Source organism: Cuculus canorus, chromosome 14, assembly GCF_017976375.1.
Source record: "Cuculus canorus isolate bCucCan1 chromosome 14, bCucCan1.pri, whole genome shotgun sequence".
NCBI lineage: Eukaryota > Metazoa > Chordata > Aves > Cuculiformes > Cuculidae > Cuculus > Cuculus canorus.
The window spans coordinates 15,938,455-15,963,159 of NC_071414.1; the positions used below are offsets into that span (position 1 = coordinate 15,938,455).

The 24,705-nt window shown below is 42.1% G+C and overlaps 1 protein-coding gene across 1 annotated transcript in view; it reads left to right on the forward strand.

Moving 5' to 3' along the window:
• Positions 1-24,705, forward strand: part of COL23A1 (collagen type XXIII alpha 1 chain) — a 188,927-nt gene that overhangs the window by 112,125 nt on the left and 52,097 nt on the right. The window contains exon 3 of the mRNA XM_054079887.1: positions 21,771-21,835. Within this exon, the coding sequence (XP_053935862.1) occupies positions 21,771-21,835 (65 nt within the window). The remainder of the gene's footprint in view (positions 1-21,770; positions 21,836-24,705) is intronic.

Here is a 24,705-nt window from a genome sequence, read left to right on the forward strand (position 1 = left end):
CATTAAAATTGTAACAGAGCAACGAGTAATGCAAAACTATGGCTTTGTGAATTATCTGAGGTAACTCTGAGGCAAGAATCGTGGCTGTGTCTGTATAGCACTGGAAAAGAGAGTTGTCACAATGTGTGAAAGCAGTTGAAATGGTACTTGTCCAAGTCAAATGGGAAATGACTAGTTATTGCTGGTTTAACTGGCATAAAATATAAGTCAAGAAGACTACCGCAATTCAGGATTCGACACCTAATCTTGTCTTCTTTGAACCGATGTAAGCAATGGCTTCTTGGTTCCCTGTCATCAGCTTTCTCTTTGGGAACTGCAGGCTGAAGTTAATGGCTTTCATCATAACAGCAATGAAAATACCATTTAGCTATTTAAAATGCTCAGCAGGGAAATGCTCAAGAATGATGCCTTGTGCTGCAGACTATTTATGCAGTTTGAAATCTCAGTTTTTCCTTATTGCTACGTGTATGCAGACACGCTGCAAAGCGTTGAGGTCTCTATCTGTTTTTGAGCATGATTAATTTGCATCCACACCGTTGCTCGTGCATTGGTTCCTGCCAGCTGACAGATAATTTTTCTAGCATTTAAATCAATTTATGGTCTAGCTGACGTGCTCATTGTTTCACTAAACCTGGCAAGTCAGCGCCATCTCTGCTGCAGAGCAGGAAATTAATCTTTGCAGATATTTGACTCCACCAGCTTTCCTACCTGCTGCATGCAATTGTGCAGGAATTTGGCAAGCTTTCTGTAAGAGCTACATCCTCAAATTGTGTTCACAATAGCTCCCAGTAATCCTGCCCTCCTTTTCCCGGACATCATCCCCTAAGGCATCATGTCTTCTCCCACCCAATTGGGTGGAACCAGAACACACGAAGCCCAGGGGGAGAGGGTTTGGCTGTTTCATTTGTACAACCCAGGAGGGAGTATCTGAGGTTGCTGAGGCTCATCTTATGAGTCGAGAGTAGATACGTGACCGAGGTGATCTGAAGGCTCATCTTAAGTCTATCTTGTACTGTTTGCTTTAATTGGGGCTATTGAGGGTATGAAAGACTCGGAAGATACGAGCTCAGCTCCTTGGTTATGTCCCTGGGTTAAGATATGGGCGTGGATGAAATTAAGCTTAAACTTCAGAGTGGAAATTGCAAAGGAGGCATTAGCCAAAATGTGTACCTTTAGCAGCTTGTTAATACAGATGCTTTAAAAAAAGACAAATCTAAAGCTCATGGGTTATGTGTTTATTGTGTTGCGTTGTTGTAATTAGAGATGAAAAAACAAATAGGAATAGAAAGTAAATTCAGTTCAAATTTCCCTTAATGAAGAGCACAGTATGACTAACACAACGCCAGGTCTGTTTAGGTAGCGTCCCCGATTTTCACAAGGAAGGTGAAACCAAGCCTTGCATGCACTTGCGTGACTAGGAAAAGGCAGTTCAGTTTGGGTTTTTTGAATTTTCAAGGATTATCGAAACAGAAATACCATGTGGAGATTCACAAAGGATAATGGGATGCATCAAAAAGATGCAAGAAGATAAATTTCAAGCAATCTGAAATTAATTCGGCGCTTCCAAGCAGATCCCACTAAGTGACCGATGTTTTGCTGAAATGCCAACATCTTTTTTCTTTGCAATTTTGTTTTCTTTCTGAGCCATATCTATTGCCTTTGAAGTAGCTACATCTGAGGCCAAAATTTGTGAATGCTGGGAAACCAGCAGTTCTGAACAAGGAAAAAACCTTTGTAGTCTGTTCACAGACAGCGAAAGAGAGTAGGCAAAGAGATTTTTCGTTTGTGTTTTTTTTTTTTTTAATTAATATTCTATTTCCAAGCCTCCGGCATTTGGCCCTCAGCTTCAGCCTGGTTGCATTAAAATGTGTGGTGCAATCTTAAAGGTCATTTGGCCTCTGAGTGATGAGCTTCCTGGTCAAGAAGATCTGACGAGGAGAGCATTTCTCACCATACTCCTGTATTGCCAAATGGTTTAGGTTAAGGATAATAAGCAATGGACTGAGACTTGCCTGGCTTTGAGATGCAATATATTGCTGCTTCTGGGGAGCTACATTGGTTAATCGTGACTTTGGGCAACGGCTGGAAGTGTAGCCTTGGTTCAAATGTATGCAGTGCTTGACTTGGAGTTAAAAGATGAGGAATAGAGAACATTAAGTCTAAGCAACAAAATGCATCCTCTTTGCTATTGCTGTTTGTGTGTTGTGGCTTGTTTGCATTTGAGTTCTCAACCTCATGTCCTCAATGGTTAAACTGGTAATATCTTTGGATGCTATTTGATTTTGAGTCCATGAAACCAGATAGTATTGAGACGTTGAAAAATAAAGATAAAACCCATATTAGATGTTATGTTTAAGATGCTCTCTACATTTAGCAATAAAAGTTGGAATCTTGTAGCATGGATCCTGATGTAACAATGCTGCTGTTGCAAGTGGAAACTGAGATTAATTCTACTTCTTTCAGGGATTTAAAGATCTTTACATTTTTCTCATGATACAGTGTTCCTTTCAATCCGTTTCAAAAGAGGAGACTACAAAAATTCAAATACCAAACGATCTGGATGTCATCTGGAATTTATTTGACCTCTTGCATTGGCTCCAAGAGAAATCATAAACAAACAAACAAAACTTCGAAGTTAAAAAAGACACTTCATTTAATAACTAGATTAAAAAACAATTTGAAACTTAGTGGGGGAGTTGCGTGTGGCACAAGAAAGGAAGGAGCACATTTCATTTTAATGGTGAGTGGAGATGCTGCCAGTTCATTTGATATGAACCCCTTTGTCAGAGGTGTGTAGAAATTCCTGTTGTGCTGAGCACCCCAAAATTGCCGAGAGCCGTGCTCCCTCAAGTTAGTGAAGTTGGGATTTTTCTTTGGAGGATTTAGGTGTTTGAGAAAAGAACAGTTATTTTCTTCTGGAGGGAGTGGAATTTTAAGCCTAGCATTTGGAAAGGGCATCTTTCTTCATCAGGCAGACCCAGTACTCGCCGATTCCTTGAAATCTGCATGAGGATCACCAGCCTTTTCTTGGAAAATAAGTAGACTAGCTCTCTCCATCTTTAAAGAGCTAATGCACAAAATAGGGCGTAGAGAAATCCCATTTTTTTTTTAGTAGGATACGGTCCCAGCTTTCTCCCCACCTCCCTAAACACCAGTCCTCCCTCCCATGAGGCGCCACTGTAGATCTTTTGGATAAAAAGTATCACTAGACATAAAACAAGGAAAATATTTGTTTATTCTGCTGCAGACAGCTGTCTAGGATGCCGTGGAAGTTGAAGTCTTATGGTAGTTTTGTAGATGTTGTTTATATGTGACTTCTTCTTGGAAACCATTCTCATTAGGAGGCACGGAGGGTTTCGGTGCAACCCTCGGCAAAAAGAGTTGGGCTCTTTTCCTTCGGCATCTTTGTCCAAGGAGTTTGGAAGTGGAAGGACAGAGGAGCATTGTTAATGTTTGGTCAAAATGAGGATCCATTTGGACTTGAGCTACCAAAAAGTTATTTTCTGGGCGTGAACTGGGACATACAGTGTGTCTGAAGTCCAACTGGGCTGAAAAAATCCTTCCCTACCTGCTAGAAAAATGTAGAGCAAACTTGCAGTGACTTGTATAGATGGTGGACCGTGTCTAGAAATCAGTCTTTGCTTTTATGCAGGAAAACTGCTTTGAATTGTGTGTGCTTGTAGTCCAGTTCAGCGGGCTTAATCTGCAAATCCCCAATGCATGGTGAGAATAAGGGGCTCCAGGGGTGACGGCTGTAGGGCAGAGCAGGTTTCATTCCGGAGGTGGGATATACACACACTCGCATTCCAATACTTACATGTAGCTATTATATTAAGATAATTCAGCCAACAAAACATATAGTTAAAGGTGATACAAATTGAGGAACGTGGACTCTTTCTTGGCAGCTCAACCCTGGCTTGGAAGCATTTCAGGAGAGGATTGAATCTCACAGCTTGATGGGTCAGGGTTGGGGTAATTTGCAGAAGCAGAGGTTGGGGATGACTGAACCAGGGATTAGAGTGGCACTGCGGAGAGTCTGGGGCTGCTGTAAATGAGGATGCAAATGAAAATACGTCAAGCATCTTTCATCCTAGGCATTTCCAAATGGACTGTGGTAATTTCAGGAGCTTTGAGGCCGTGGAGCGGGGAGAAATGTATGGCAAATATATCTGTGCTCAGCAGATTTCTGTCCGGGGTTAGGTGGGAAGGCAAGAGCACTGTAGGCTTGTTTGGTCCTGTTTTGTTTGCTTTGAGTGAACTCAAACACCTGAAGTCCCACAATGAAAAACTGGCTGTTGTTCCCTGCTAATGTTTGCTTTGTGAAATTATCCATTTTTTCATTAGTTTGCCTGATTTTGTGCAATATGTGCATTGTATGCAAATTAATACAGTTAAGCCAATGTCAAACAGGCTTTCACTTGAGAAAAGTTAATATTTCTCTTGGCAGTTCCGATATCCTTTGTTCCTTATGTGCTGAATTAATTTCTCGTGCCGGCTCTTGCTCTGTGCACATGGTGCTAGTGTCTGAATGGCTGAAAGAGCTCTGCTTTTTCACTGAACAAGGTGAAAATTCCTCTGTTTTGCAAAGTGCATTCCAGAACAAGACAGCAGATCAAAAAAAGAAAAAGTAATATTAAACAGTTTGTGGTATGAAGCTACCATAAGTGAAACAAAACTGGCCTTGGCCTCATGTTTGGGTTTCTCTCGTTGGCTGGGCAGGCTGTGCCAGGAGACTCGGTGCGGGGATGTGAGATGGATCCAGAGTGGTGGCTCAGTGCTCGTGTCCTTCTTCCCTTGCTGCCATATGAACCAATAAGAGGTTTAATCCTAAATGCAGAGTGCAGTCCCCCAAGTGCCAAATGCAAACTACAATCCAAACTTTTGGATACATAGCTACAAATTTGGATTTCAGCCACTGTCAACAAGAGCTAAAACGAGAGAGGGTGCTGCTTTGCGCTGCATTTGGTTTGGGTGTTAACTACCCTGTCTAGGGGCTGGGTAGGAGCTGCTGCCAGGAGTGCAGCAGCAGGTCAAGAAAAACTGTTTCTCAGCCGTTTCTCTGGTTGTCACAGTGGTTCTGCTTAGACATCCATTAAAACAGACTCAGGTTTGTTTGTCATGTGTAAACGAATCCCTCAGGTTTTGTGCAGGTTGATTCAGTGGTGGTGGTGTGGCTGTATCTGCTGTGGGTTGGTGGGATCATGAAAGACCCAATTTCACCGGCGCCAATGGTGCAGCTGTGAGGAAACAGCAAAGTGGTGATGATTTTGCACTTGCTCAAAAATGAGAGTTTTGTGGAATGAGAAACGCTTGTAATTCCCGTAGTGTTGTCCAGGGGAACAAATCTTCCAGTGCCCCATGAGCTGCTGCTCTTTCTCCTGGGCTCCATCACCACTTGCTCTAATGAGTGGAAGAGCAATCACATGCTTTAGACTTCATTTTCAGTGGCTTAAATGAAGGGACTGACCCGTGTCTGAGGCTATGTCTGTGGTGGAGCCTGTCAGGCAGGACCAGGGAGGTAGTGATGCAGGAACAGTGCTGGAAGAGAAATAGGACTGCTTGATATACACGCACGAAGATTTTGGGCTGAACCCATCCATAATTCTTGTGTTTATTTCTCGTTCCATCAACTTAAGTTGTGTTTCTGGCAACTGTTTATTTGCTTTGGGCAGTTACAGTTATATTAGTGTAAATATCATCTAGTGATTGTCAAGTGTCCAGTTTACTTTAGTTTCTTGCAATTTCCTGCTGTAGTTTAAAGAAAAAAAGACAAAAAGGCAGAAAATCGCCCTTCACATCAGCATCAAATTGTGCTTTTTCAGGCCAAACTCACCTCTGAAATGTCAAAAATGCTTTTTTGTGATTTAAGAACTGAAAAAAAAAGGTGATATCTACACAATTGCAGTGAATTCTCCTCCTTCGTGGTTATGGAAAGGTACAATAAAACCCAAATGAGTCATTGCTGCTGGAGTTAAGTGACCATGGGAAGTTCATGGTCGTACCCTAGTTCTTGTTTATCCTCTTCTTTATCCCATCCGTTTCCCATTCAAACTCTTTTTTGTTGTCATATACGCATATCAAATAGGAGTATCTTTGGAAACGGAGTCTTGCGTGTGTGCATCTTGCAACACACAGAAAGTCCTGGTTGCTATAACAGAAATAGCACAATAAATGCTTGGAGTCAAACCATGCTGAATGTCTGTAATTTGGGACTTTATTTTGGGTTTGTGGGGTGGTTGTGGTTTTTTTTCCCCCCATTGTAAATGTTCTCTATATCCTAAATATTTTCTCCAGTTTCCCATTCAGATTCAGGGTAAGTGAGCATAGATATCACGAGAGCCGGCTCGTCTGCCTGGCTGCCTCTGGGATGCCCTACTCTTGGAAAATGAATTTTTCTTGCAGCTATATAATCAAGGGCTGAATCTTATTTATTTTACTAAAGTAATTTTTTCAATATGAGAAGAATTAATAAATGATTACGGAAAAGAAATTCAACATTCATTCCTCATCCCTTATTAATAAGGTAATTGTCTTCTCCAGAGGGAATGGAGTTGGCAGAAATTTCATACAGAAATATGAAATATTTCAGAATACAGAACTGTTGAACTGCAGTATTTGTTTGACATCTTTTAAATGGTTTACCAATCAAAATCAGACACAAAAGGAGAGGGGCTTTGTCAGTCAGCTGGCTTGTGTTGGGCTGTTAATGTCCCCCGTCAATCAGAGCAATAGCAGCTTTCCTAGATGGCTGTGGAGTTGATGGAGGGGAGAGGAAGGAGCAGCTGAAATAATTTGAGGGTTTTTTAAGACTTTCTCATTTTATACAAGTGACACATAGTTTCTTACAGGATCTGATTTATTATTATATGGATTCAGGCAGAGTGTTTGCAAGATTTATTCTGCTTTATGGTATTACAGCAAATGTAAACATGTATAATTCAACAGCGCCAGAAGAAAACAAAGGTGGAAAATGGCCTTTGTCAGCAGCAGCAGCAGGAGTTTAGAGAGAGCTGTGAGAAGGAGAGAAGAGACAGTTGTGACCAACAGTAAGATCTTTTTCATCTCGAAGAGGAAGATTATGGGTCACTTTTGAGAAAAATAGAAGTGATGCTGAGGGTTAGGGGAGACTCATGCCACATGGAATGGTGCCTGGCGCGGAACTGTCCCTGGGGAAGATGCTGTGGTGGGTTTCCCTGCCTGGGACCCCGGGGGCAGGGGGCTTGTTGGGGCTATCCCCCCCACAGCAGCGGGCTCCTTCGTGCTGTTTTAGCTCCTAACGCAAGCACAAAGATAAGAAACAGAAACATCAGCAAGAGAGAGGTTTAACAGCCAAGTGGTGCAGAAAACAGATGTGATTCTTCATAGTTTTCTTTCTCCTGGGTAACGTGGGTTATTCCACCTCTCTTCCTCTGGGTAAGGGAATGTCTCCCTCCCAACCAAAAGTCTGGATTAAGACAAATTCTTAGCTGCGGTTGCAGCAGGGTTCCTGGTCACAGGTCTGTATAACTACTCGTGGGTATGCAGCAGCGATGCACAAATGTGACTGGAGACTCCCATGAGATTCTTCTCTGGGAGGAGATGCTTCCCAGGGGCATGGATTTCTCCTGTAGTCTCCCACCTGGGGATGAGATTTTTCTGCTCACCTGTTTAGTAAATGTCATTGTTCTGCATCAGATTAATTTAGGGCTGGGTTTTTTTTTCCAATGGCAGAGAACTCTGTGGTGTGAAATATCTACTTTCTGCCACATGACAGCATTGCCTTTGCTCCGAGACACGGGCAGCGGTGCATTTTGAAGTGGATGCACAGCCATGTTCGGAACTGGCCAAGTGTAGCGTTAATACAGACACAGTGTGGTTGAAAAGCAAAATATGGCTTGGGGATTTACTCTGGCTTTGTGATCTTTCTAATTATCTGGAAAATCCCAAATCAGAAGTGATCTTTACTGATTTCTCAGACTCTAGAAGAATTTAGAGGGGAGGAGAAAATACCATTTTTCGTTAATTTGCATGAGTTCTTAGTCTAGTGCTATAGGCTGCTGTTTAGTTTCTATGATACTCAGTTGGACATAAAGGAATTTCTACTGTTCGGCAAGATTTTTCACATGTTTTCAAATGCTTACAATGAGTGGAAAAGTTGGGGGAGTTGGGTTTGTTTTCAGACCAGGCTTCATTGCTCGGGACCACTTAAATCCCTTCAAGTCCCACCCTGTAACACAGAAAATGACTGTGAATTACTCATCTGTGGACACAGTAAATGCTGAAAGGCTGATTACGAATACTAAGTAATTAATCAAATGACACCAACACAGTTCTTGATGAAATTAGTCAGAGGCGCTAGGAATTTTCATCTGTGTGGAGAAAAATACTGGCTGAAACAGTGGGTTGAAAATCTTATAGTCCCGTAGGCCACTACCGGCATGCAGGGCTTCTAGGATATAGAGGGAATTCCCTGAAGACATTGTGAATCCAGCTAATGAATCCCAGACCAGCTCATGGTTGTTCACTGTAGCCTCTCAGATCACAGTTTGGATAGAGGTGGCCCACGCAAGGAGAGTGGAATAAAGATACTGTTGGGTTTTTCCTCCTTTGAGTGTTAATTTCCAGCTGTTACACTTCTGTACGTGGTTCACTGCCCTTCCAAAGACTTCACTTATCTCCATCTCAGAATTCAGTGGCAATATATCTATAGCCATAGACTCTCAAGGTTTCTACTTGAAGCATTCTTAGATCCTCAGGTGAAATTACATCCAGTATATCAATAGTTTAAAAGCATATCCTGGAATCCAGAAAGCAAAATTGAAAGCAGGATTCGGCTTATTGTGTTGTGTCTTCAATCCAGGTCTGATTTTAGTTAAAAACTTGGCAAGATGCGGCAATAGACATTGTTTATTAATCAATGAAAGATGAAGGCCAACCCCACTGCCCTCCTTTGGGGAGAGGCCTGCCTTTTTTTACTGTCTTTGAAGAACAAGGCAGACTTGGAGAGTTTGCACAGTCTTCCTGCAGTACCTGGAGCATATGATTGGAAAAACTGGTCTATGGACAAAATGCCTCATAAAATGGTTAAAAAGGTTCAATTGAGCCTCAAATTGACATATTTGGGAAGTGAAATCTTACGCGTTACTTCTGTTTAGCAAATCTTTTGTCCCTTACTGTAGCAAAAGGATTCAGCATCTTTCCCGTGCTCAGTGGTCTGCAGCATCAGTCCTCGCGATGCCACTGCTACACCTGGACCGTAACACCAAACCAAAAGAAAGTCAGATGCTTTTTGTGTTTTCCTTTTGTATTCCTCTGGCCTTGTTTCCTGCTTTCACCGTATTTTGCACCGTTTTCCTCTGACTTGGATGCTTTAAAATCCAAGTGGAAACTGATGTTAGTATCCAAACTTAGTAACATATTGGATAGCTTTACTCAGAGTAATTGCCTCTTTCTTTTCATCTCATCTCAATGTTTAAAGAACAACAATACCTCATCTCCGCTAAACCTTTGAACCTTTCCTGGATATCATTTGATAACTTAAACAGCATTTGTGTAGCTGATCTCTAAAATGCACAGATGATAGGAACTCCAAATATCTAGAGGTAAAAAGCTGCACCTTTGGGATTGTCAGAAATAATTTAAATTTCCTATTTGATCTTTGAGATGCTTTTTTTGCTATTAAAAAAGAAAGTAATACCCTGTGTATCTCCCACACTGCCGCCCTTCTATCCTATCAATATTTTAAAATGGGGAAAGAATGTGTTTAGTTGTTGTGTCAAAAGATTTATAGGCCTATTTCTTTATAGACAAGCAAAACTTCAGAGCTGAATATGCTCCAAATACCTCCAGAAGATGTGTTTGGCTGTTTTTTAATGAATTAAGCATCTGGAGGAAGCAGCTGAGCAAAGTCAGTCACTTCACTACGGCTTTTTGAGCTGATTGCAAGACTAGTGATCCTGAAGCAGCCAAATAAAACAAACTATTCATCCAATAAGATGTGTAGAGTAAGCAAATGAATGTGGTTAAACAAATCACAGTGGTAATTTTAGTAATTCATAAATCTGATGTGCACTTGCAGAGTTCTGCATTATACCTTGCATCTTGGAAAGGGCTGCATACATGGAAGGAGTTTCGCGCAATGTGTTGGCGCAGGAGAAGACTTTGGTCTGAAATTAAGTTGTTACCAAAACATTCCCTAGATGTGTGAGCAATATATCATCCCCTCTTTGCACCTGAATAGAAACAACCCTTGCCACTGAATTCTGGGCCAGAGCAGGCCCAAAATACGCTAAAAAGGAGTGATAACAGAGTTTGCCTCTGCAACTTTTGTGAGTATTGGCTGGTGCCATTTCATTAATTGCGGTTGTTCCCCAACTTGTGCCAACTGCCCCTGAGGTGTGCCATGTGCTGAAGAAATATTAGCATGCTTTCTGGTATCTCAACCGTGGTTTTATACATGTCAATATACTTTCCCCCCTGACAATTGCCCTACCACATTTTTTATAGCCTATCTCATTGCTAACTGCGTACTTGGCATCCCCGTTCCCAGCCTGGAGAGAGGTCTTCTTCACCCCAACTCTTGATTTCTGCAGCTTGGTCATCTAAGGCTGAGTACAACCAAAGGGCAATTTCATATCTCTCTGGCCAGGTATTGAGTTCTTTTGTCTTCTGATGGCAGTTGTAATTAATCTCCAAGTGGCCTTTCCTCTTCCATGGGGCTGCCCAGGCACCTGTGCAGTTGTTGCCTGGGTCCAGCCTGAAGGTGCTGGCGCTCTTTGACTTTATTTTTCTTATCAATGCTTCTGTGTTAGCCATCACACTTCTGCTTGTTAATTGGGTTCAGACTTCACATGGATTAGCATTAAGACTGGAAGCCTAATTCTTTAAATGAAGAAACAAATGCTGTTCAGGAGTTAGTCATTAATTGCTTTTGTCTATCAGAACTCTTAAATGTGGCCATTTAGACCACAGCTAAAAACTCTGTGAATCTTTCAGTGTATTTCTGCTGGAAGCTGTGCTATGCAGGTCCGATACACAGCAGTAAAAAGGTTTATATTGTTTTGATCACTCGCATGTGCTATGGGAAACACCATTTTTTTTCCCCTGTGGGGAGAATATCATTGTAGCACATGGTGTTACGTCTGTATAATGGAAACTATATTTTCCATAAATGTTCATGTTCATATATTCCTTTGATGAAAGGATCTCAGATGGGTGGGAGAGCAAACTGTTTATACACAGCAAATCTAGTGTTTGCCCAGGCTTATCAGGGAGGGAAGACAATTGTCCATTTAACTAGAAACTCAGTTAAAATGAGGAAAATCTTGGTAAATCTTCAGTATGCTGAAAACTCAAGGTCCAAATATTGCATTTCAACACACAACAGAACCCAAGTCTTTAAAAAAGTAATCCTTTTTTTTCCCTCTGCATCTATCAGTGAAAATTTTTCATCACTGATTTCATTGCATTATCAGGACTAAAATGAGAAACACTGCTTATGAGCAAATATAGCATTTGAATATAGGCCAGGAATTCCTTTTACAGTATAAGCTTTTGTGTGAAATAGAAGCCAAACAGCTGCTCACAACTTAAGTCGGAGTAAGTGATCTAATGTTATTGCTCTGGTCTCAAATTTGAGGCTAAATTGTTTCTTTGCCAAAGACCTTGTGCCAACCTACCTGGTCCCAATTTGTGAGAACAAACTACATTGTTTCTGTTGCTCTGGGGGTGAAATCATTTTATTTGACTTTTTTTCCATTAATATTTCAACCCTGATGTGGGAAGCCTCTGCGAGCTGTAGACTCTACTTCTCACCTTCAGTCCTCCAGGATATGTCTCAAGTGGGAAAATACCTCCTAGCAAGGCTAGTCCAGCGTGATGTATGGGTGTATTTTATTATACCTGAAGACTCTTTTTGGCCATTAGTGTAATTGGCTTCTGATTTATTTTGCTCTTTATTCCTCAGATCATCTATTTTCACTCTTTTTCTCCTACTTTTCTGTGCTCTTCACCAGCTGCTCTCCAGGCTTTGCACAGGACCCCCTCCTGCCGTGTGAGACCTCTTCCCAAGGGCTGACTGTGAGACCATCAAGTCCCCAAATGACTTAAGTAAAAGTTTCTACGGACTTGTGATGTTCTTAAATACAGGAGATAAACAGAAGCTAGTCAATGTGGGGCAGATTAATTTTTCAGTTGTCCCATGCATCCTCCACGCAACCACACTTATGTATTATTGGGAGGATGGAGGGAACGTTTAAAATAACAAAAAGGAACTTTGTGGCCCAATGGTGTTTAAATTTAGACCACTGATTTTTCATGATCTAGGGGTGAAAAAAAAAATCAAAGTACCAAGAAGGGGATTTTCCTGGCTACAGAAAAGGCAGAATAGTTCCTACAACCCTGTTAGGCAAGGGCTATATCTCTCAAATACACTGTTGTGCGCTTGCCCTCTCACAAAAGGTATTAACTTCCAATTAATTTGGATTGTGCTGCAAGTGTACAGTTAGAGCATAAGTTCCTGTAAGAGTTATTGCAAATATGTTAGCAGAAGGGAGGAGGTAAACCTATTGGCCAAGAAATGTCATGTACTCTCCTGTGGTGGTGACTGCCTTAGCTGGTACCCAGTGCTGTGGGCGAATGTGAGAGTAACCTCAGCCTTATTCATCACAGGGTAAAACAGAGGATTTATGTGCTTGTTGATATTTGAAGAATGTATGTATTGGATTTAAACATTTACACTGTTATTAAGCTTTTTTCTCTACCTAAAAAACATAACTACAGTCTTTAAGAGCTTAGGTGCATTGATGTGATAAGAACAATATAAAAATATGTGTGCAAAGAAAGTGGGAAAAATTCCTCAAAGATAACTGTCTCCTGAATTCTTGAAATCATCCACTTATTCACAGGGTGGTTTTACTTGTGTTTCTTCTTCCTGCATCCCAACAATGGCCGGTTAGAAGACATTTTCCTGGCAGTGAATAGCATCATTTTGCATCTGTTGCCGCTGTCCTCAGACAAATCCCAGTCTCTACAAGGTCACGATAATGTTAATAATAGCCCCTTCTTCTGTGCTGAGTGGCATTTGAACAGCATTGCTCAGAGTACATCTCGCGGCATTGTTCCACTGACATATTTACTGGGATTGTGGAGTTCCCGATGGCTGAATCATCTCTCCCTAAAATGACATTCTCAAAAAGACCATTTATCTTGTTAGTGTTGTGACTGGCACTAATGGTAAGTTGAATAACCCGCAGTCAGTAATCATCTGCCGTACTAGTCTGTGCTGCAGCGTAGTTCATCTTGCAAAATCCTCTCCCGAAACCATCACCTTAGTTTCCTGGCTTCAGCAATAACTGCACTTGTTCATGCTTCTAGCTCCCACGTGGTCCTTGGTGAGATAGTGTCCTGAAGCCGTATGCCCCATCCCTGCCCAAGGAGCACCTTAAACAGCTGTGCCAACAGGAGAGTCACTCCCTGTGCAAGACAGGACTTCATTTGCTCTTTTTCCTTTGTGTCAGCAACTGGCTGTGGGCGGATGGTCCACCTTCTTAGATGAACTTCTTGTTGGATAATTAACAGCACTATGAATTCACGCATCTATTTTATTTGGCGTGTTTGGAAGGAGGATCACCCATGTCCATCTTCCATCATTTAATTATGTTGAAGGCAGAGTCATAGTTTCACTGGGTATTTTATATTGGGTAAAAGTAGTTTGAAACAGCCCAAACCTGTTAATATCCATAGTTTATAGACATTTACTTGTGTGACACTGCTGTCATTGTGATAAAATGATATGATTGATTTTTTTTCGTCTGTGTAGCCTTTACTTAAGTTTCAAGCTCATCACCTGATTGGTTTACTGAGGACTGCAGGCTTCTTGGAAGCCAAACCAACCTAATGCCACTAATTTAGTATATTAGTATATTAGTATATTAGTTCCTTTTCAAAATTAGTCATCATTTTTTTATGCTGAAATTGGCCAGGAGCACATAAACACCAAATGGCTGCTGTAGCCTTTTTGGAGGAAAACTTAAATCCCGATGTTGCATTCTTCAGTTTCCCTTGATCCGCAGCATCTGCTGGGATGTATGTGTGCTGGTGGTAGCTTGCTGGTACCGTTGCAGAAGAAAATATCCCTAGCCTCGATGCTTTCTCCCCATATATATCCTAAGCAGAAGGAGGTTTGCTGTGTAAGTTTTGATTCAGAAAGATGGGGTTTTGCTCCGTCTCTTGAAGCATATTGCATCAGGGAGTCCTGGTCCAGAGTTAATGCAGATAGTGGAAATAGAAGCAGCTCCAGAAGCTGGCTTTGTATTTGTTTGACAGGCTATTCCTGATATTTTCTCTTTATAAAGATGGTGTTTTTTGTGGGCAACGTGTGGAAAATAAATAGTTTTTAAAGAGGTGGAAGAAATGCCTTCTGCATGCAGAAAACTTGGTCGGAGGAGAGAAGATTAAACAGAAGAAAAATGTTACTTTTGAACACCACTAGAGGAGGAATTTAACAGCTTTTTTAAAGATGCTGAAATTGTGACATTTAGTAGTGCAATGTTGGATGGGTTTCGAAACAGGAAAAATTTAATTTTCTTATGTTAAACCTGATTTGCAACATGGAAGCGAAATCTGTTGGCGATATTAGTGTGACTGCTGTGGACTTGCTCTTAGGATGGGCTTGGCCCCATCCCTCTCATGCTTTATGGTTTGCACATGGCAGCTTGCGCTCTCCTTTTTAGGAAGTTGAGAAACAAAGAGGGTGGAAAATCCTGCCAAAATGGGCATTAACAGTAGACTGTGTCTGGAAATGTGTTCGTGCAAGAATAACACTTAAATACAAAGTATGTGATTGTTTGCTTAAAGTCTCTAATGTATACACTTCTCTGTAGTTACTGGGATCTTTTCTGGATATGTGAGAAAACACATTATTCAGCTGCTCTCAAAGTCTTGACTTGCTTCTCTTCTCTTGAAGTTTCTGAATATTGAATAATACTGAAAGCAACAAAGCTTATTTATATTTTGCTGTGGGATCCTGGCTCTGGAATAGCTGATTCTGATTTTATAATAGATAATACACATTAGCTTTGAGTACTTCCCTGCTCCAAATATGCAATTCATCAAAACCCAAGTACTTTGTGTCAGATCTTAAATGTTTCACAAGAGATTTTGTAATCCAGCATGTCAAGCTTGTTTAAACGTGAGATTGTAACTGAAAACTAAAGGAAGCAATAAGTGCTTCATTATCTTGCTTACCTTATAGAAGTGTCTTGCAATTCTTGGGAAAAAAAAGAAGAAAGTTATCTCATTTCAGTAAGAAATACCCAGCTATCTCATGCTGTGGAAGCACTCCCAGTATGAGCATGTGCTCCTTGTGTTTGTAAACAGGCTGGTGTTTCTTAGGGGCAAATTCAGTGACTCAAGCAGAGCAATGTTCCTCTCCATCTGCTGAATAACCTCATGCAACTTGGTCGTTGGTGACTTCTTGCTTCTTCCTGGAGGTGGCTTTGTGTTAGCAATTATTTGAGCAGGACAAAACCTGATTTACAGATGGTTTCTGAGAAAGCAGACCTTGAGAGTATCTGTTTGCTTCTCAGTTCTAGGCAGTGATGCTTTAAGTCACCAGTGCTGGAGATAGGATAAAGGTGATGGATTTCAGTCAAATGCTACCAGAGGACTCTAGTGTGAGTTTGCCATCACTTCTATTCCACAGCTCTGTCAGTACATGGTTTTCTAGCTTGTATTCAAAGGAGTCTGTGTTATTTTTCCACATTCGTGCCTGACTTAGCTAGACAATAAGTCTCTGAAAAAAAGAAACCTGGACTTGCTTATGTCTTCAAACCTTTCTAGGTGTTTTGAGTGTGTAGGAGCATATGGGTTCGATGCACAGAGATGGTCACTGTTCTCATAAAGAAACATGAGAACAAATACGTGTTTGTATTTGTGCCTAGACATTTACTTTCTGAGATTTTCAAGGTTACTATCTCAGGCGAGGACTCGTACTGAAGCAGATGTCTTGGTGCAGATGTGGGAAAATGAAATCTGCCATGAAAACCTTTCTGTTAAACCTTGCCCATAGCAGCCCCCACAGCTGCCAAAATATGCACCCTCTTGTTTTAGAAATAGAAGGGGTTATACTGCATACATCTGCTGCTGCCCTGCGCTGCAGCTGTGCCAGTGTATTATCTGGGAATGGCCTGAGTAAGACCAGCCATAACAAAAGGGAAAAATCCCATGTTTGATGTGAGTGCAATTGTGGCTTTATTCCAGTCACTTCTTAATTTATATCTCAAATTCAGTTTATCTTCATGCCCTGGTGACTAAACAAAAGAGCTGTATGCACTTGACTGTTTGAAGAAACTGTCTCTGAGTGTGGGGGGAAAAAAGGAAAAATGATTTAAGGGTTGAGGGGGGAATCCAGAGCACTGAGCAAGCAGCACTATCTCTGTTGTTTTAAATGGAGCATAATCAGTGCTTTGGTTTCAGCATGCATGTATATACAATTTCAGTCTTTGAATGAACTGGAATATTTTTTTTTCCTTTTGCAACAAGCATCCATGCAGGGGAAGAAGGGCCTCAGTTGGCTGCAACTAAGAAAAAACCTTAAATACCCTAAGTTTTCTTCTGGCCTTGAAGACCTGTACCCCCTCAAGATAATATACTTTGTGCATGGGATTTATTGGTGCTGGTGAATGTTAGATTTGAGACTTGGATTTGCTCTTCTGCATGGTATTAGGTGAGTTAAGACTGTTCTCCTCCCGAGCTGTGCACCCCATCCCATTCTTCTCACTGGGAACCCCTCATTTTAGCTCAGCTCTAGATGAGTTAGAGGCTGTAAACCTTTAGTGCTGAGGTTCCAAGGTGCTTTAGCCTAAACATACCTTAAATGTTGCCCCTTTATTATTCCAGTAGTAATAGCAATGTTCCAGGATGGTTCATGGAGCAGGAGCTTCCTTCCCTCAGTTTGAGCACACAGCTCCCCGACACGGTACAAGGAGGATGCTTGTGTGCATCCTCCCTCAAAGTCTGTGTGGAGGTATAAGAAGGAAAACAATATGTTGCATGTTCTGTATCATGAAAGCAACTGGATCATTTATCGAACTGCAAAGAGCTTTCCTCAGCTGGCAACTAAATGTTGCGCTCTGGATGGTTTCTCTACTAACATAAACATAGCCCAGGATTTCAGAGAGCTTTTGGGGCACTTGGTCCACATTTGAGAAGGATCTAGGTATTTTTTTGTTTTGTTTTGTTTTGTTTGGAAAAAATCTGTAGACTGTAGGTGCTGTGTGTTTCTAATCTGCATCTGGTATTTGGTTGGAACCTTTGGGTCCGTTGGAATCCAGAGCCTAAAAGGTTCACACAAAGTGTTGTGACCCAAAACCGTTTAATCTTAGATCTGTGGTTTCGGAGCCCGTAGCTTGACTTGAATACCTGATGAGTATCAGCTGAGCAAGCATCGCAGAGTCTGACTTCTGCCCATGAACCATAAACCTTTTCCCCAGGGAATAAGAAAGTAAATTGGCCTTTGTGCAGGAACAGCCAGCTAGACCAGTGCCGTGGTTTCCTCGTGCTCAATACCAGACCCTGCGGTACGCTGCTGCGAAGTTCTCCTTCATTCTAAGTAAAGCCATATGAAAAGAAAAAAAAAAGAATCCACTTTTCTACGGGTGGCTGAACCAACCAATTTGTTCAAGCTATTCTTCTGGTTGACTCATTTTTAACTGAAAAAAAAAAAACACTGATAAACTGAAGGCAACTTGAAAATGCCAAAAGGAAGGAAGGGGAAAACAGACTCTAAACCATTTCAAGATCACAAAAAATCATGAGCAGGTAGGCCCTCTAAAATGGTGTAAAAGTTGATCCTGTTTTAGACCATGATGAGTAAAGTATGAACTCATCTAGAAAATAAGGCCCTAAAGTAACCTCAACATTTATGATTGCGAGGTTACAACATGATCAGCTCACTGTGTCATATTTGCAATGGAAAAAAAGTCCTCTGACTTAAAGATATCAGTGAGACAGATCTTCTTTTCACTTGTCCAAGGTTTTTACTTGAATGTTGTTCCAAACTACTTCTTTGTATCACTGTACACCCCATAAAAGTCACTGAGACCCTCAGCCGCACGTGGCTTGAAGAAAGATAGGCATAGATTTATGATTAATATTTCTGCGTATATGTTCCCAGTGGAAAAGGGTGACATGTAGGAGAAACGTAAGTGAAAAGATAGCGTAAGCCTGGTGCCACCAAGGCTTTTTCCCAAGTTCTTGGGTAAAAATGTGTTTCACTGGCTTAACGTTTAAAAAGCATCAGCTATCTTCCCTTCAGTGAGCTTTTGCTGGGCTGTACTATAAGGCTGTTTTTCTTGCTGGCATTTTAAACTTTCTTCATCCTTGATGAGCACTGAATTACCGTATTATGCCCACCAGTAAGGCAGGTAGCAATTTGCTCATCAAGCTGAAAGGACAGGAGGCACTGATATAGACTACCAAGTGTGGTCATATGGGTCAAGGACCAGATTTGGGTTAATTAGAGGGGTAAGAAGACATTAAGCACACAGTGCCATAGACCTTTTGTCCTGGTATTGATGAATTACAGAGTTCATTGAACAGCCTGATTTGCAGTTACCCAATTTGCCATAGATGAATTAGCTCAAACAAAGGTAATTTAATGCATTATGAACAGATACGCGGGTTTTGGCTCTTAACAGTATTTTACAGGAACTATGAAGTGATGTTGATTTTTAATATTCCATTTACTTGACCACAATAGATGACAAAAAGTGACTGCTACCCAGCAGGACAGCTAAGTCAATTGAGTCTACTTACTGTGACCTTTTTACCTTGTTTCTGAGTAGCTATTCTTTAGATGCACCCATCAATTCTTCCTTGCAATGCTTCTAAATAGCAATATATTCATTCTCTTCCTTTGTCTTTGGGTTATTGAATCTCATATCTCACTGGAAAAGCTTATGGTGGTGTCAGAAATTGCATATTATGTCCTAGATTAAGGCTGTTTAGCTTGAACATGACAAGCTGTTTAAAAATAGACTGGTTTATGCTTTGTATTCGCTCTCCTTTCCAAAACTGTCTTTCATAACAATGTAAATAAAGAACTTCCAGAACTGATACAGCGGAGCTGGCACGGTTAGAAGAAAAGGCTCAGCTATTACCCAATTGACATTAACGTAACATAAATCTTAATTATATTGAACAAGCATCAAACTGCACAGTCTTAGGAGATGGAGTCATTAGGTAACAGTTTACAGTGAACATTTATCTTCAAATGAATTCCCAGGTCTCCGTAATTTCCCTCAGCCTTTTAAAAGGGTTGGAAATGAGAGGTGCAATATGGATTCACTTTAAGCTCAGCTCTTTTTGCAGTATCCAAAGCTGACCCCCCCACACATAGGCTAGGATTTGCTAATACAATCTTTCCCAATCATGCAGACCATGGACTTCACATCTCCACAGGACAAGGTCGCAGACGGCATCAATGCCAACTACCGACTCTAGCATGCTGTCCTCCTGCTGTGGGGAGCAGGGAGGTTTCTGTCTTTTTGCTCACCTGCATCTGCATCACAGGATTGCAACTTGCAAGTCTTGCCCAAAGTCAATACTGGGTGTAATGTTCTTCCTTTTTAATCATCAGAAAAATTTTCCTCCTCTGATATGTTTCCATATTCAGCTATGGAATCGCAGCAGGATTCTAGAACCTAAATATTTCCAGGGATGCAGCATCTACCACCTCTGTGGGCAACCTATTCCAGTGAAGATAACAGTCTTTCTCCCTTTTGGCACGAAATATCAAGATATATTGTAGATTTTAAAAATTACAAGAATTGGTATTAAATTTCTTTTTAAACAGAATCTTTGGTTTCTTGCAGGTTTCTTGCATTCTCCATCAAAAGGCTCCAAGCTGAGCTTTAGTTGGGAGCTCCAGCATTTGCACTTCAGTATCAACCCTCCTCTAAATTGCCTAAAAACATCGCTGCCAACTCATTAGTCACTTGTTTAAGAACTTGGGCTCCCTCTCCTACACCTTCATTAGGACATTTCCTCCTCCCTACGAAACCCTGAGCTTTCTCGCTGCCGCTGGCAGAAGCAAAGTAGAATCATTGCAGAGTCACTCTAGATTAAATGTGTCTGGGAGGAGTCTATCTCAAGATACTGAAAGATCAAGCAAGGCTGGTACTTCAAGCAGGTCCACACGCCCAAGGGGGAGCGGTGGGTACGTGAGGAGGCAGCAGCCTGCTGAGGGGGTCAGACCCCCCCAACCGGCCAAGAGGGTGGGACAGAAGGCTTAGCTTTAATTGCTTGGTTGTGTCTAGTGTTTGAGTTTGGAAAAGATGCTGCATCAAATGGTTCCCCTCCAAAGCAGCTTGACTTCAGGCTGTAGGGAGTAAATGTTCCCCCTGGGTGTGATACGGTTATAATTGTTTACCTAATTTCAAGAATTAAGGAGGATGAAAATATACTTTTTGTTGTTTTCTCCACTGTAGGAAATAGCGAGAAAGTTGCTTAGGGAACTCCAAGAGATGTTTTCCACCAAGCCCTTGCAAGGGTACTCCAGGCTTCTGGCTGCAAGTTGCCATCCCCACAGAGAAAAGAGTGTGTGGGAAGCAGATCTCCTATCCTATCTCACCTGTGAGGGCTGGGGTGTCTGCTGGAGATGTGCAGATGGAACAGGGAGAGACAGTGCTGTACAGTTTATCCTGACTTTAAAGAGAAGAATTCCAGGCCGTGGCTGGAGATGCAATTGCACATTTGGGCAGAGAAATGTTTACGCAGAAGGAAGTCTTGAGAGGAGTGCAGAAATACTTAATAATGATCTTTGTTTATTGTTCTTTTCCTTTCAAAGCTAAAATAAAAAAACCCAAAAAGCAGCAGTAAGGAGAAGGGAGCAGTGTAGTTTCACAGATAAGAAGTGAGTTCTTGCTTTTTGTTAACGTTGCTGTCACCCAGCAAACGCTCCCTTGCAGCTGGCTGAGCTGCTGCTACAAAGGGTACAAAAAGTGGCTTTTTGTCCTCATCTGGCAAGATGCGTGTTGCAGGAGTGTGGGTGCTGCCAGCTCCCAAGGCAGGGAAGCCTTGCTCCAGCCAAGAGGCTGTAACGCGTCAGCCAACAGCACAAAGCCATGATGGTACAGCTTCACTGGGGACCTCGGTGCTCAATGTGTGCTGCAGCAGTTTTCTCCATCTGTCTTTGTTGTTTAAGTGCCTTTTTTCTTGTATTTTGTTATTTATGTTATCTGTCACTTACTCATCTGGACAGCAATGACTGGAAATACAAGTGTTTTATATTTGAAGCCTCAGCCTGAAGTTATAGCTACATGATCAGATCTAGGCTGGTTTTGCAGTCCACACTGGCACTTCTTCTGACTCAGATAATGATTAGGAGCAAAAGGTTTCTATTCCTCATTTTAATGCTTTATATATTGTGATTTGCAAGACTGTTAACAGCCATGGAAAGCATGCATAGAGTGTGAAGGACTGCCAGCCACTCTGCAAAGTCTTTTCCAGGTTCTGGAGCATGTAAACCTGGTTTCTGCTACTTTATGGGCAACATCAGTAACTTCAAAACCTGCTTCCCAGCTTGCCTGGGAGCGTTTCCTCAGCTTTGTCACCAAACTTTTGTGAAAAAGGTGGTATTTAATTTGTGCAGCCTATTATTTTCTTGGTAGTTGGGAAAGGGAGGAAGACACGAGATGGTCTGGATCTGAAGGGAAGGACATGTGGCAGGTCCCTTCCCAAACCCGCTGCCTGTTGAGCATCACTAACCATCTGCTTTCTGCTTTTCACAGGCCCTCCTGGGAGACGGGGGAAGCCTGGCCGGCGCGGAGAACCCGGTAAGCATCACCTTTCCCCAGTGGTGTCACTGGAAGGCCAACAGGTGTCATTGGGCTGGATGGGAACATTCACCTTCATTAAATGGGCTGTGGAATGGGGGCTTCCAGCACCCCTGCATGCTGGATATGAAGATTTCTATAAAACAAACAAATGAAAGCAACTAAAATAAAACCACAAAACCCAAACAAGCAAAAATCCATCTCAAAACACCCTCTGAAGTTGTATATTGTATCGGTCCTTCCATTTCTCATTTGTAGCGTTAAGACCCATTATTATCCCATCCGACAGTGAAGTGGGACTGTAAATTAGCACAAAAATATAGAAACCCTGAAGGCATACTAGATGGGACATGTGCGGTAGCTTGTTCCCTGCATGTAGTTGTCCGTACCTTGCCTGCCGATCCCACATATGGGATGGATGGTGTCTGCATTTCAGAGTTGGGGACAACCAAACCGCAGCCACCAGCCCCAGGCACGTTCTCTGAGCACTCGGTGTGCCCTTGGACCAGGTGAAACCACAGACTGGCCTCACTGGGAATTTATATTTGAAATGTTTGCTTTAATTATATGCCTCTGTCATTGTGGTATCTGGTGGGAGTTTGTTTCTTTTCTATCTTGTGATACGGGAAAGCGCCGATCCCGTTTCAGCTGGGGAGAAGCGCTGTTTACATTCTGCCGTTAGGTCTGAAGTGCTATTGGAGAGGGAGGGATGCGGTGGGCATTGCTCTTTCTAAGGAAAACAGTCAGAGGGGAATGTACCTAGAAAGCAGAGTGCAGTTTGCTTTGTGTGTCAGAAAGCAGCAGCTGAAATTTTACGCACCTCAGCTCTTGGGGTTCTCAAGAGCTGAGAGATTGAATGGGAACCAGGTAGATTTTTCCTTAGAGAGGAGGCTGTTCACTGCTGCCTGTGCTATGGCAAATACACGGCTGGGGTTTCAAAACAGGCAGTGTAACTTTCTAATCACCAGTATTTCAAACAATTTTTTTAAATCTGGGCAAAGTTAAAAAGGGGGTTTGTGCTACAGACTCTGGACCAGTCTCCATGGAAAGCAGGCAGGCATTTCCCTTTTCTCTTCCCTTGGTGGCGTTTCACAGTGCATTATGTTTTCTGAAATATTTTTGCCCCTGAAGCTTCAGAGGTTACTCGTGGCTAAGGGGGGTGGGTACTGCACTCATGGGGGACGGTGGTGGATTCCTGCCAGCTTCATTAAGCCTCATTTTCCTAGCAGTTGGGCTGTAGGAACAGCTACCACGTAGCTTTGATTCTCTTTTTCTTTGTTGTTGTGTTTAAAATAACACTGTGCTCCTTAAAGCCCTTAGTGGAGTACAACATCCAGCCCTTCCAGCCAAGGTCAGCCAGTGAATTTGATTTTTGTATGGAGGCATTTATGTACACGTTGTCCGAAGTGTGTCCGTACCCCATACAAAAATTTGGGAGGTAGCACTGAGCTCAGGGGCGCCCTCGCCCTCCACTCCCTTCTCTCTGTTTCACACAAGAGCTTCTGAAATGTAGTGTTTGCCCTCATGTTGCGGCATGTCCGCAAGTGCCGCTTGAGCATCCCTCTGATGAGCCGGTAAGTAGCCAGGGAATCGATGCAGGGGCAGCAGGAAAACAAGCGTTATTAAACAAAAAAAAAGAAAAAGAAAAAGAAAAATCAGTAATTAATAACAGCAGGTTTTTTTACCTTTCTGCAATTGTGGTGGAAAATCAAGGAAAGTGCAGCAGAAAATCACATGCATCCAATCACATGCAAAGATGCACTCAGTAGGGCACAGCAGTTAAATCCCTCTAATGCGATACAGCCCGCATGGACTGCTCCGCTGCACTGCACACAGAAATGCAGAGAGCAGACGTCCCTCTCTATATTGGGTTTGGCTGAGCTGCCAGATGTTTGTTTTCATAGATAGCTTGAATATTTATTTCTATATTTGTTTGAGAACCTAACCACACATAAACCAGGTCCTTCTTCCTTCACTACAGCTGATAAGCATGAAAAACACTTTGCGTGGTATGACAGTGTCCATCCCCGGGAAGCCTGTGTGGTTATAGCTTTACAGCCTCCAGACAAATGCTGTCGTAGAGCCAGAGGCTCAGGGCTGGTCTCAGCCCTGCCAAGGGGAGGTTTTTTCTGGAAATTGTTGAAATGATCACGTTGAAAAACTTTTTCTGATTCATATTGAAACTTTCAACATCCATCTCTTAGAAAAAAACAAAGACACTTTTAAGAGATTATTCTGTCCCTTTTCAATCACGCCTTCTTGTTCATTTCAGCCAAGACTGATTTTTACTTCTTTTCTTTTGCTGAGATGGATTCATATAGTTTAAACAGAAATAAATAAATCAACAGCTCTGTTTCTCTAAACTATGAATTCATTGTCCTGAAAGCACACTGAGACAACTACTCTCTACCATAGAAAGGCACCATACCATAAAGGATACCTTTTAAACCATTTCTAGGGAAAAAAACCAATATTTAGACACTTTGGAAGCGGGATGAGCCTGGCTGCACGTGCTTCAGAAGGCACTTACCAAATTATGGGGCTGATCCACTGTTGCTGCCTTTGTGTTTCTCCTCTGGGGAACCGCTGAGGGCAGGTGATGGGTCCTGCTGGCGCCCTGCCTCTGCGCTTGGCTTTGTTTATTTTGTTGTAGAGAACCATAAACACAACTTTCCCCCCCGGGGAGCTGGTGGGCAGTGGGGGGCTGCACTAAAGCCCAGCCTTCACTTGTGCTTTGCCTCTCCGGTGGCAGCTCAAGCTTCCCGTGGTGGCATGGTCATCCATGCTGTCACCTCTTCCCTGACCTCAAACGCGGTGACCAGGTACCTGGGGAGCATTTCTGTCACTGTCAGCTCAGCTAAACAAACCAAGGAGTAATTGAGTCAAGTGG